General features: G+C 39.0%; 1 protein-coding gene across 1 annotated transcript in view; it reads left to right on the forward strand.

The window, feature by feature from the left end:
• Positions 1-14,194, forward strand: part of LOC108576714 (protein sickie) — a 334,182-nt gene that overhangs the window by 182,413 nt on the left and 137,575 nt on the right. Inside the window, exons 6-8 of the mRNA XM_017939771.1 lie at positions 3,020-3,176; positions 5,810-7,403; positions 10,088-10,455. Of these exons, the coding sequence (XP_017795260.1) occupies positions 3,020-3,176; positions 5,810-7,403; positions 10,088-10,455 (2,119 nt within the window). The remainder of the gene's footprint in view (positions 1-3,019; positions 3,177-5,809; positions 7,404-10,087; positions 10,456-14,194) is intronic.

Here is a 14,194-nt window from a genome sequence, read left to right on the forward strand (position 1 = left end):
ATTTCCCCGTACATCTTTGAAACTATAGTAGATATAAAAAAATGATTATAATAAAAATTTAATGGCTTCTTATGCCTTATAAGACTGCGCTATTAAATGTTTAAATAAGAAATCTTCCACCAGCGTTACTGTGAAAAATTTCGAATTTTCTGTCATATCGAAAAATATGTGAAATATGTAAATGCAGATAAACACATTTATCTTCATTCAAGGGCTGTTTTCACCCCGAACAACCGAAATTGGACCAGAAACAAAAATTGCCCGATACTTCTCTCGAGGTCCCCTACAAACCCACTAAGTTTCAAACAAATCGGAATTTACGGGTCGGTGGCTCGGTACTGAACAAATGTGTTTAGCGTAACGGCTCGAAAGCATTGAGAATTTCCACGTTCACAATTACGTCTGTTCATTATGTCGCCGGGAAAATACTTCGATTGAACTTTTCACATGCAGCAGTTGGAATATTCTCCGCATCCATTAAGTCATAAAATATATGTACTCTAGCACATGATTATCAGCGCATTATACTTTCTTTCGTGATAACACAAATTGCTCGGTGGAAACAATGTCTCCGATTATAGCAGTAATAGATTGAGCAGCGAGGAGTAGTGGATTAATCTCTTTGCATGGTAAATGCATGCTGTCACGAGCATGTACTATAGCCAGCCTGTGGTTTATTTTGTCTGTAAACAGCATATACTTCGCAGGCACAGGCGAGGAATTCAAACTGGTACAATATTGCGACTGTGCTTGCTTAATGAGCCAACCGATCGTCATTTTATTGAGACGCGGTTAACGGCAGTGTGAATACGCTAGGAAAAAATGGAATAAATTACGCACATTTATCGTCGATCGTTCGCTTAAAGGTTGCCATTGCTTTTATAAACGACACTTTGCGAAATAGAAGAAGCTTTATCGTTTTACTGACCACTTGGATAAAAGTCGTCGTTTGTTGTTTTTTACTTTATCGAGAACACATTCCTCTCCGTTTTTCACGGTATTTACTCTTAAGAATGTACGGTGATTTACAGGTCTAGCAATAGTGACCAATGATCCTCGCATTAATCGATCCTCAGGCATAACGAAATCTATTTTTTTGAGTATTTCACATCCACCATTTCTCCTGTTTTAACAACAAAAAAAGTATGCCGCGGTGCTTGCTGTATTTATTTTTTTGTCTACTAAAAGGTAGACGGAGAAAAGTTTAGAGTGTCCATTTAAAAAACTGAAATTAAACTTGAGAGCTTTGAAAAAAAGATCTACAAAACGTATACCGCAATCGGCCTGTAGGTCCCTTTAACACGTTCCGTGCCGGACCGATTTTCGGTGACTTTCCGTTCACGCCGCGTGGGCCGTATGCGTCCCACATTGTCGAGACTAACAGTTTTGCTTTTCGCCCTATATGTCTTCCAATATTTATAAGATTGCAAAAATCATTGTTATCGAGAAAAAGGTAACGTTTAAGATACGCTATAGAGCAAAGGAAAAATTTCTGTTTTAACAAATTATCGCCGTAGTTGCATAGTTTAAGTTAGCGGAAGGAAAAGGCCGAAATATCAGATGGCCTGAACGGAAAGACCAGAGTGGGGCGTATGCGACCCACGGAACGTGTTAAACCACATGTGGGCAACTCGCGGCCCGCGATCCGTCCCCGCGAAGTGTCTTCGAATTCGGCCCTCTAGGTAAATTTTATAATTTTATTTAATATATGTAGGAACCTAGGGAAAAGTATTGAGGGGACCCAACGGGAATCGAACCCGTGTCCTTCGACTTAGCAAGCCGAGGCTTTGCGCGCTACGCCAACCACTCCCTCTGTATTCTCCCGTGCCGGTTTCCTATTTTTTGGGCATGGAGGCCCCGATACTATACTCGGCCATCCTGAACTGACATTCGCCCTCGAATGTCCTCAGTGCAACACAACTCAACACTTTTCGGGTACACTCCCCCCACACAGTGGCACAAGAGCAGAAAACAACGCATTTTTGGGAGACGTGCAACCCTCGAGATGTTTTCATCTCACAGCGCCTGGCTTCGTAGATGCCTCGATCCCGGACGAGCCCCCATTTGTAGGAACCTAGGGAAAAATAGTGAGGGACCCAACGGGAATCGAACCCGTGTCCTTCGGCTTAGCAAGCCGAGGCTTTGCGCGCTACGCCAACCACTCGACTATTTTTGGGTATGGAGGCCCCGATACTACATATGCTAGCCTTTTTTATCTAATATTTAGCTAAAGTTGTATGAAACACATAATCACATACAACATTATGTTGTATTTATGAGTCCGTTTGACTCGGAGAGAGGATGATAATTTGGCCCTAGAACCAGGAAAGGTTGCCCATGCCTGCTCTAAACTAACAATTATAAGTATAATTTAGTGCAAGCCTACAATGCTTCATTAAAATGAAAGTTAGAACGGCTACTACCATAGTGGATGTGCGCGCAAGATGTAAATCATGAAAATCTGCAAAACTGTAAGAGGCAATTTTAAAATATACTAATGGATTTGGAATAAAATGCTCGTCATTTTTTGTCATTATGAAAATTTCAATAAAATGAAAAATTAAGTTAATAAATTTTTTTTGTTATAAACAAACTGTATTTTGTTAAATTTTTTAACACCATGTTATTGTACATCAGAAACCATTAACCTCGCCCATTAACAATTTTTTCGTATGTCTTTCCGTTTTCGAGATAGCCGTTTCGAGCCAAAACTTCAAGGGGTGGTTTCACCCCTTAAACTCGAGTTACCGCAGCTAAAAAAAACTACGTGTCGATTATTTTTGGCTGCTTTATAAGTGTACAGAGTGTCATCAAAATCGAAGCCGGACCGTTCGCGAACATTCCTTGTAAGATGTTTGAAGAAAAAAAGGAATTTATGTTGGTCCAGTAGTAACGGAAATAGTTTGATCAAGTTACATTGTTCACCCTGTATACTATTACCGCCCTTCTATTCTAGCGACGTTTAGCAGATTTATTTAAATCTAACACGATTTTCATATTTTTCATTTTCCTGTTTCAGTTGGTTTGAAACACGGAAACGGTGGTATAGGCAGTGCAAGCAGTTCCAGGAGCACGAGTCCAAGTCAGCAACAGTCGCCTCAAAGTGGACTATCCTTCATTCCTCAGCCCAGAAGTCAACACCCACCCAGTAGGCAAACCACAACTACCACCCCAAGGTAAACATCCGTTTCGTTTATCGGTATAACATGGAAATTTGATTAGATACCTTTTCTCACTATTAGGGGAGAGTTGCCAAAATTGTATCAAGTCATTTTGTGCTGTATGTTCTATTTGCAGTTTATTTCTGCGCAATTTATAGTTAATACTGAGAAATATCGTTTGGTGTTTAAAAGAGATCTACCATTGCATGCTTCTTCTTTTGCAATAAGGCTGTTTATAATACCGTATGGAAAGTATTAAATTCAAGGCCTCACCTATCGATTTCCATAAATTTATAAATGTAAATAATACACAAGATGGCCAAAGATAAAAATCGTTCGTTGATTCATAATTTATCGTTAATACGCAGAAAGAAAATACAGTAGACTCCCGTATAACATGACGCAAAAATTGCGACAGTGTTCGTATGTATAATACGATGGAAAGTTCACAAGTTCACATTTTCATCGTGTAGCAAAGTTCCCCTAATTGATGGTGCGCTATATTATTTAATAATTGTTTCATGGTGTACATACTGCAAGGTAAAATTTATTGCTGCAGTAGTGAAGTATAGGACCATCGCCCTTCTGGCCAAAATTTTGGACAAATTGAAATTACGAAATAAATGTCAATAAAAGTGTAACTGCTTCTTTTACTTCTAATATGTAACGACAAAATATTGCAAAATATTTTCAGTTTTAATATTTGTTTGTTTCAAAGTGAAATAAAAAATATTTTACTGCTACATCGTAAATATTTATTTTACATTCTGTATAATAAATCCGTGCAGCTTTTATAAATATGTGTTTCCAAAGGCATACATAAACGTTTCTACAATAGTCCATCACAATCGAAAAGTGTCGATATCTCGGGAAAGAAGAGTTATCGGATCTGTGCCTATAGGATCTTTCTTCATCCTTAGGAGAATACCAAAGTCATCTATTTGCTTGTCATTCTGTATAATACAGAATGTATCCCTTGTGTGAATTTATACGGGGGTCTGTTGTGCTTAACATATAATAATTACCGAACAACGCATAATTATGATGATGATAACCTTAAATATCTTAGGTATCTAAGATCCTAGATAGTTAGCGAAGAGTTGCAAATTTTTCTTTCACTTGTAGCGCATGGCACAGCGAAATACCGATGCATCATCTCTGTCACAAATTACTATCGCATAATCGAGATGAAATAGATGGAAATTTACAAAAACTTAAGCGCTGGCTTGTGTGTAGTGACTTTAAAGTTGCGTTGGTACAATCTAGTAGTTAAAAGTAAAATCTCTAGTTGAATATAAATATTTAATCATCAGTCTGATCGAATTTATCTCGTGGAATCTATTTTCGTTTCTGAATATCTGTGTCGAGAATGGAAAATTGCATTTTTATATAAAATTGGCATACTATGAGTGTGTTATGAATAGTGCAATGTTGCACTAACTGTGTAATTATTTTCTGGTTCTGTGTTTAAATGTGAAACTATTGATTAGCACAATTCTAAGATAGGGTGTGACAAAATAGTACTTGCTGGTTTGTTCGCCATTTAGTGTTGGTGGTATCAATTTTAGTACTCCTTTACGACTTTCATAAACCAATTTTTATCTCTTGGATAATACCTTGGATAATAATAGAACGTGATTTTTAATTGTTCAAGAAATGTGACACATTTTATATCAATATCGGTTACGGTGGATCCGTATTCCGACGAAATTGCATTTTGGCGAGCTCAATACGTCGAAACAATCAAATATGTGTACAGATTTTTATGAGTGTACGCATTGCAGTCTTCAGACGTTTCATTCGTCACACCGTCATCAATTGCTCGGAATATACATCCGCTATAACCACAATATGCATATAAAATAAATGTAAACAATTTTCTGGAATAAACCTACCTGTATGAGAATACAGAAAAGAATAATACCACGTGGTTAGATTATTATCAGCAATACAAATCTATTAACACATTGTTGACCAGTCATGAGTTAACTCGTGTTTGCACTTGCATTAGCTATTTCAATTTTTGAATCGCAGGGCAATATAGAATATCGCAAAAGCTTTGCTCGTCGTGTTTAGTCATGTCCGCTTTATTATAAAAAAAAAAACTTTTCTTGGTATTTAGGTTTTTATCACAATTCTACTTGTTTAGTCCTCGGTATACCTGCCACCCAACCCATGGAATTTGTCAACATGTATTTCTATTGTATATATTTTCGCCTTTGTTGTTAAAAGTTATATAAAAGACACATACGTCCAAAGTTTCATTTCAATTCATTATGTGTAAATAAAGTTTATTGAAGTTTATTTAGATTGTTGCACTTCCACGTTCAATTACGAAATAATAGCCGGTGACACGAGATAGCTTGTGCGTAAAATTTCCGGTCAACAATGTGTTAAGGTGTGATTTATAGCACGCAGAAAAGTAAAAATACAATTCACGAATCGTTCGTTTATATTTCTCATTTCTTATTTATTACATGTAACTTCGCAAGTCATCTCGCTTATATTCAATAAGGACGAAATTGATGAGACACGCGTCAGGCAACTCTCCCCGACGTCGTTCGTTTTTTCTCGTCTCTTTTGTCGTACGTTACGCATTCGTAATTCCAATAACGGATAAAGTAATCAACAGATGCCAAACATTTCAGCCCTCGAGCATCGACGGTGGGTAAACCTAACGGCCCGAGGAACGCTCAACCTTCTCCATACACTACCGCCGGAGCGCCGATCCAGCAGAATAAGAACTCTGTTCTGGACAAATTCAAGCTCTTCAATAACAAGGAGAAAAATCAAGAACGCGGCAAAGCTTCATCCGGCGTGTCCAAACGTACCTCCAGTTCCTCCGGCTTTTCCTCCGCGAGATCGGAACACTCCGACAGCTCAACGTCCTTGTGCGATCAGAGCAAGGTGCAATTAGAGTCGCCCAAAAGCCGCGCTCTAAAGTCGAAGCTACAATCCACCAAGTCGGCGAAACAGGCGAGCCCGAAGACCACGCGTAAAGAGCAAAACAAGGCGCAAAGTAAGATCGCGCGAACGAAAGGTACGTGTGACAAGTTGGCCGGTTACAATTCACCGTTGGACGATGTCAAATCGATTGGGAAACTCGGGGGAATGGGAACGAAACTGGTCGCGGACAAAAAGTCCTCCAATTTACAAGATTTGTTGAAGCAACAACAGGCCAGCCAGTTGCAGAAACCGAACCCTTCGATGTTGATGTCCCCTAAGCAAATATCTTCGCAAGACATTAAGAACTTCGGTAGCTTGAAGAATGAACCGTCGAAGCAGTCGGCTAGACCGAAGATGGAGCTACCAGGCAAGATACCCGACGCGAAGATTCAGCTGCAGAATATGAAAGTTCCGCCGAACGGGCTAAACAAAGAGTTGGTGCAAAGGGGATTATTGAGCAACACAAACGGAATGATGAAGCAACCTGATCAGGACGAGATCGTTATCATCGACGAAAATAGTTCGACGATCAATCATACGTTGTGCATGAATCAGGCGAATCTGTCTATCCAGAAGCCGACGATGGAGAAGCAGAAAGATATCGTAGAGAGTATAGCAGCGTCGATTGATCAACCGGAAACCGTGGTGGAGAACGTTAATAGCCCATCCAAGCAGCAGAACACGGGTTTATCTGTGAAAGCTAAAGTTCCGAATGAAGTGCACGAGATAGAACAGACAAATGGAAAGCAAACACCGCCACCTTCTCCTCGTTGCAGTTCAGAAACAATGACGGACACAAAAATGACAAATATCGAAGAGGGACCGATAGGTCTCGCGACAACTTATGTAAATACTGTAAATCCTCCTCAGGGACAAGTTTCGAACGCCCCGAATTTCGGGGTGAATAAGCAGCTTCCGGTGCTGGGTAGTCCACTGCAAGGCTCAACTTTGAGTGCTTCCGGAAGTCCAGGTTCCAGCATTCCAAAACCGACGGCTTTGGTGAAAGGCACCTCGAAACCGCCAAAGGAAAACAACATGCCGGGCGCACCGACGCCAACGAAATTGAAGGCGGACGCTTTGCATCGTAAGCTTGATCCGAACACGGTCGCAATGGTGTCACCGATGCCAAGTATCTCAGATCTAATGTCCGAGAGCTCGCATAGTAATTCGAACAGCACTGGCCAGAGCAATTCCAGCGACAGTAGCGTTATTTATAGACCAAGCAGCGAGAGCGGCAGCGAGATCAAAACTATACCTAATAGAAAAATTGACACGACCTTCGAACAGATGGACAAGGTTAGTAGCTTCGTAGGTGTTATTATAGCGAGTTAATTATAGCTGGTGGAAGAGGTATAGCGCGGTCGTAAATCACGATGTTAAGCGAAAACGTCGATTGATCTACGTTTCTTATATTAGATCGTTCGGAAAGATCTGTCGGATTTCGTCGTCTGAATTGAAATAATCGTAACTCTGTCAAAAGTGAACTTATTTATTGAAAATAAGAGCCGTTACAATCGATACACCTTTGCCAATGCTTCGTTAATTTATTTATACCATCTACAAAAAGCTGTGAGGTCTGGGATCAACAAAATCAAAGATCTGTTCCATATCGCGTTCATCTCGAAATGCTTTTTCCTTGTTGAAATGGTCAAAATGTTTAAACAGATGATAATCTCTTGGCGAAAGGTCCAGGGACTACTCTTCGTTCAAAATAAGAATAACCTCGTTTCGCGCATGGGACGTGCCTAAGGCAGGGCTAGAACGTCCAAACCCCCCACTTAACCGCCTACGTTTTTCGCTCTCTGTCTCTGTCTATGCGCAGAACGGACGAGAATCGATCCGAGAACGAGGTTATTCTTATTTTGAACGAAGCGTAGAATAGAATATTCCAGGTTATTTAACTTTTACACTACAATTAACGACACGTACGGTCGGGTGCTATTATGCAAAAGAATTGAACCCTTTCTGTTGACTAGTACTGGACGAACAACTGACATCTCTTGATGTATTTCGTTAAGTTCATTGCAGTACTTGTTTGCCGTAATCGTTTTTCCATTTTTCAAAAAATTATAGTGAATAATTCTATCAACAGACCACCCAGTAGATAATAAAATTTTTCGAATACGTGGGATCAGGGCCTCCGTACACATGAAAAGGTGCAGCAAATAACAGCGAAGAAATCAAGAGAGCGCCTTAGCTATAGGCATAGTGTCCCGGTTTTGCCAGCCGGAAGTCGCGGGTTTCATTTCCGCTTGGTCCCTCAAATATTTCCTCGGCTCCTACAAATATACTGCAATAAAAGAAACGGTACCGAGTTGACATCGTACGGCTCTGAACGTGGCTCGAGCTCCTTATCTTGCCCAATAATCGGATTTCGTAGTCTTTCACGCCTGTCTGATTTTACGTCCGCGCTGTAGATCTTCCACCAACTGTATCTTAGAGTCAGAGACTATTTCGCGTTTCTAGTTTTGGCATCTATCGATGTGTTGCGAGTGCTTAAAGTTGAGGACACCCGAGCGTTGAAATAACGGACCGTAACGACGGAGCTTGCGGTGTAACATTGTAACTTAACCGAGTAATTACAGGAGCTATCACATTTTACGTCCGTGTAACGGCGACGACGGAGGACAAACATTAGGACGTCCGTCGACCTATCGGCACAGGCGTTATTGCACTTTACGACCGTCGAGTTGACGTCTATTTCTGACGAACCTTAACCTTTTAACTGGGGAAGATGAGTTAACTCGTCATTGGTTCATCGATACTTAGAACATGATAGTTTACTTATTGAAGGATTGTTTACTTTTAATTGTATAATTTTGCCTGGATTAAATATCTGGAAAAATGAAATAATTAGTTATAATTTGTGTTCAGTTTTATTTGTAAACTAGAGAGATTCGATTTCTGTTTGACAAGTGAATTCGGTTAACAGGTTCATATAATACACTGCTCGCCAACAAACAATTGCAACACCTGAAAAAGGAAGTCGCGCAAATCTGAAATTTACATAGTGGGTGGGGCAATAACTATGTCCACCTTGAATATCTCCGTTATTTGCAATAATATGAAAAAATGTTATATATAAATCTTGCACGGTATAGAGGGGGACATATTGTGATGCAAACATTTTTTGCGTGGGTGGGGGTATAGAGGAGATTTCAAGGTCATCTCTATACTTTTAAATGGAATGCTATGTTTTTCTTATCGCGATGTGATAGCCGGTGTTGAGACGAATTCAGCAAGCTATCATTGAAAGTCATACAAGGTCAAGTGTGGTAGTAAAATAAACTTTCTTACATTACTGGAGATGTTCGAAGTGGTGACCATTTGCGTCAATACAAAGTTGCAATCTTCGTTCCGCTTCATCGCCTGCTTGTCTCTATTAACATAACAAGTACATACAGATGTATAAGAAAAAATGCCTGCAAAAGGCAAAATATTAACCCTCCGTAGGCGAACATATGTTTTCACATTCCGTAGGCAAACCGAGTCCAAGTTTAATATTAATAATTTATGTCGATTCCAAGTACTAGTTTACCTTACTTGAAAATTGGCCACTGTTACAAGGTTTCGTTGCAAAATGAACATTCACGTATTGTTTAAAATAAAAGGCTGCTATGGTCACAGAAACGATGAATATTAGCCAGTTGTATCATTGCCAAGTGGCAGTACCATACAAAGTAAAATGACACGTTTTATATTTTGAGATACTAAAGTTGCCGGAATTACCCCGCTTCCCCGTACTTGCCAAAGTTTCTGCAGTATTATACAATTATTCGTTGAGTCAAATATTTAACACTTAATATAAACAAAAATGCGTTTCGAAGATATGCGAAAGTGAAATTTCGCTCGGGTCATCAATGACCCATAGTACCTACGGAGGGTAAATAGAGCATTTACCTTGCGTCGTGTTATTGTATATACATATCGATAAGACTTCCAATTATTTGCTGTTAAAACGATCTTCACTTACACGGCAGGTCTTATCTGAAAATTCAACGTGCGGAGGGGGCTCTATGGCTGACGACGAAGCCGAGATGACAGTGAAGCCGATGCAGCCTCTACTTCGCGGCTACACACCGGGTGCAAGAGCCCTTCAGACCTTGCCGAGTAGAACAACCGCGCGACAGTATACGATTCTTCATTCTTCTTCTCATCATCATGTCGGTCACGATTACGCGGATATCGACGTCGCCTCCGGTTATCTCAGCGACGGAGAGGTTCTTCGTAGTGGTATGACCGTCGGAAACAGAACTTTATCCGACTTGTGCGACGGTTATATGTCCGAGGGCGGTGCTTCGTTGTACGCGCGTAGAATCAATCCGTCTTACAACCATGATCACGAGAGGTAAGTTTAAGGATATATTCATTTAGCAAGTTGTTCGGGATTAACATTGGAGCTATCAAGAATTAGCATATTTCCATATTTTCCAGAACAGTGGATATGCTATATTAGGCCATCCGACAAGCTCGTGTCGAATTTTATGATTTAGATCGACATTTCCAACGAATCTTTAAATTTAAGAAGAAGAAAAGTAAGCGTCTTCTCATTCCACAACTTTTCCTATTTTTTTTTTTTTTTTGTCTACAGAATTTCCTTGGACTTTCATTAAAGAATTTATCGCTTTCGACACAAACTTATGGGATAATCTACTACATAAGCAAAATACAACATACTTTTCGTAAAAAGGTCGATGAAAATTTTCGAAACAGCATCATCATGGATTTAAATAATTTTTGTAAGAAATTACAAACCAGACATAGCGACTACTTTGACAATTCTTTAAAACAGTTTCTTCTAATAGTTACATCAGTTGCATTTTAGTATTTAACGAATTGAAAACTGTCTTCCTGTATTGATACTTCGTTTGCATGTGTCCATAGTTATGTATTTTATATGTAGTTGTGTCATGTGATAGTTCCTTTATTAACTGCTTAAGTACACTCTATCAAATTATGATATTTAGCACTGACTATGGCGGTTTATACACCGCTTGAAAGTGAATATACCCACTATTGTATCACAGTGTCATTTTACGTAATAGTTAAGTGTCTTTTCTCAATACTAACATTTTAGAAGTAACAGTAATTTTAAAATTACTGTAAAACTGTATAAAAGCTGGATAAATGAACTTTGTTATGAATCACGTTGAGTGACTTAAAAGCTTTAAGAACGTTCCTCGCTAATTGGTACTTGGCTTTGTAATGTACCGTTCATTTTCGGCATTCGTTCGGTTCGTTTACATCTCTTTATTTTCCAGTTTATTTCAAACGGTTGTAAATACGCAAAAATGGCATGAAACCAAATTAAATGATATTAGGTGTATGTAACATACCTATATTATTTTTGTACACTTTTCTGCAGCATAAGGACAATTGTAACACTTTTAAAATGAAATCCTGCATTTTTGAATTTCAAAGTATTCGTTCGCTCTTTACAAAAAAGTGTTAAGATACTTATGTTCTGAAAATATTAGTCGAAATGTTATTTCAATATTAAGTTTTCTATCAACGCAGAAAAGTGTATCATCGTGTCTACCTCCGACTGTTTAAAGGATACAGTTTACTTTACAAGGGAATATATCGAACCCACACATACCGATTCGATGAAACTTATATGGAAGATAGTTCCCGGGAGAATATTTTGTGTAATTTGATAAAAATATTTCCATAATATTCCTTTGAGTGTTCAGTCCGTACGTCTGAGAATACTTGAAATTTACTTTGGAAGAGGTTCAGATAGGATATAACATTGTGAAGATCAGGAAATGAGAGTATTCATAGTTTGTTGAAATTATTGAATATTAGATAAGAAAGCATAAAAACATTTCCACATTATTCACAAGTAATTTAAGTCATAGAAGAAGCTTCCACTTTTCTACTACAGTTTAGGGAGCACTCGAAGGGTTAAAGGTGTGAAAAGAGCCCCCAAAGTTGGGGGTTGAAAACATACTTTCTAGAATACCTGAGAATTAGAACATGTAGGAAAAAACTCTCTTTTTATTTTATATTTTGGAATGGGGAATTAAATCACATAAAGGATAAAAAAGCATTTGTTTAAGTAATTAGAAATTCTATAGCGACTACATAATGGTCTTACCGAAAAAGATAGGAGAAATTTGTGAAATGAGAAGGGTCTTACGTTTTTTGTAAATCAAATTTAAAGGTTCGTTGGAGATATTGATCTACTAGGGTGGATTGAAAAGTTCACGGCCTAAGTATGAAGGATTGCAGCTAAGTGCTTGTAATTTTCACCGAATAGTATGTAATTAATTGTGTACTAATGTATACAGTTTCGTGTCTCTGTCGTCATTTTTCTTCCTTTCAGAGCTAGTGAAGTAGAGGTATCTGCAGTAGATGGAGTAGAAATGGACAAAATTAGAAAACGAACAGCGATCCAATACCTGAAGACAAAGGACCTCGCTTCAAAGATCGTTCAAGGACCTTGCAAAAATTATTCGAAATCCTTGCGAAAATCATTCGAGGTCCTTGCGGTGATGTCCTTTGTCACCAGGTACTGGATCATTCCTCGCTTCTATTCGTCTCTTCTCTGTCGCTGTAAACACCCCTACTTCACCAGCTGTAAAAGAGAGCCACGAAACCTCGTACCTCGGTACACAAATGATCACAGATTGCACCGTAAAAATCCGTTCATCCACGACATAGTTGGATGCATGCGTACTCGAAGAAAAGTCGATTTTCTCGAAAACGAAGCCTCGAATGAAAAAACTTTATTTCATATTTAGAATCACCCCCTACACGGTTGTACCATCAATACTGGGACACCCTGTATAAAAAATTATACATTTGAATCTTGGAATAAATATTTGAAACTCTGAGAAGAATACATATTTTTCAATTTTTACATACATTCTAAGCAAAAGAGTAGAAAAGAATTTTACATCAAATTTTCATTGCGTTAAAGAAAAATTTGATGAAATGATACTATAGTGAAATTTGTAACGTATAATGTAATATAGCATCTTTTTTCCCTGTAAAATTCAGAAACCTTTTGCGATTTTTGGTACCTTCTTGAACCTTTGAAAATACGCATGTATATCCCTGAAAGGATTCTTTGACATTCGAAGGGATTTGACATACGAGCGACGGGGATTTGTCTAGGATCCCGGCAAGATTCCAGTATATAGGTATTAACACATTGAGCGCCGGCCCCGTGAAAACGCGGGATTCTGAGTCTATCGCTTGAGCACCGGCCCCGTGAAAACGCGGGATTCTGAGTCTATCGCTTGAGCGCTGGCCCCACGATAATGCGGATTTCTGGGTCTATCGCTTGAGCGCCGGCCCCACGATGATGTGGAATTTTTTCTGCTGGTATGGGTGTATGTACTATTTTACGAAAATGTATAATGTTTTGAATATTTTTTTTGGCTACTCATTGATCAGAAACAAGCGAACGAGGCCGGCGTTTGGGCTTTAAGTGGCCGATACGTTGCCGGTGCTCAGGCTTTAAATGTCTCTTAGGTCGCCGGCGCTCAATGTGTTAAGAGTGATCCTTCTACAAACTTCAAACGCGTTTTTCTCGAAATTACTTGAAACGCGACTTTGACGTGCCGCCATTTTGTTATGCTTTGGTATTTTCCGACCAAAGTGGATGATACCCAACCTCAAGTATTACATAACCAGTCCCTCGCGGCATTTTTGTTTCACACTTGCCGGAGCCCAGAAATCTTGCACACAAAAAGCCCTTCTTCTTTTCGTGCAAGGGTCACTTCCGGTACGCGTCACACAAAAGCTACACTGTATTTCACCGCCAAAAAATTTAAACGCACTGTGCAAGATACGAATAATAATCGTTCCCAATTTCACTTCGATAGCTCTGCTAGGTTTCTCCCAAAAATTTGTCGAAGGACAACTACTTTTGGGTCGTCTAAAAGTAAAAGACTCTTTAATTCGCCTTGTAAAATCCTGTGGGTAAATAACACGTGGTTGGAGTTTTTTTTAACACATGTGTATTCAATAAGGACAATTGCAGAACGAAGATAACAATGCATTAATGGGAATATTGATCAGCTGAATAGTGCTCTTATTATATCTCACTTATTCTCACTCTCTTGTTGTTTTCATCA

This window comes from Habropoda laboriosa, unplaced genomic scaffold (assembly GCF_001263275.1).
Source record: "Habropoda laboriosa isolate 0110345459 unplaced genomic scaffold, ASM126327v1 scaffold423, whole genome shotgun sequence".
NCBI lineage: Eukaryota > Metazoa > Arthropoda > Insecta > Hymenoptera > Apidae > Habropoda > Habropoda laboriosa.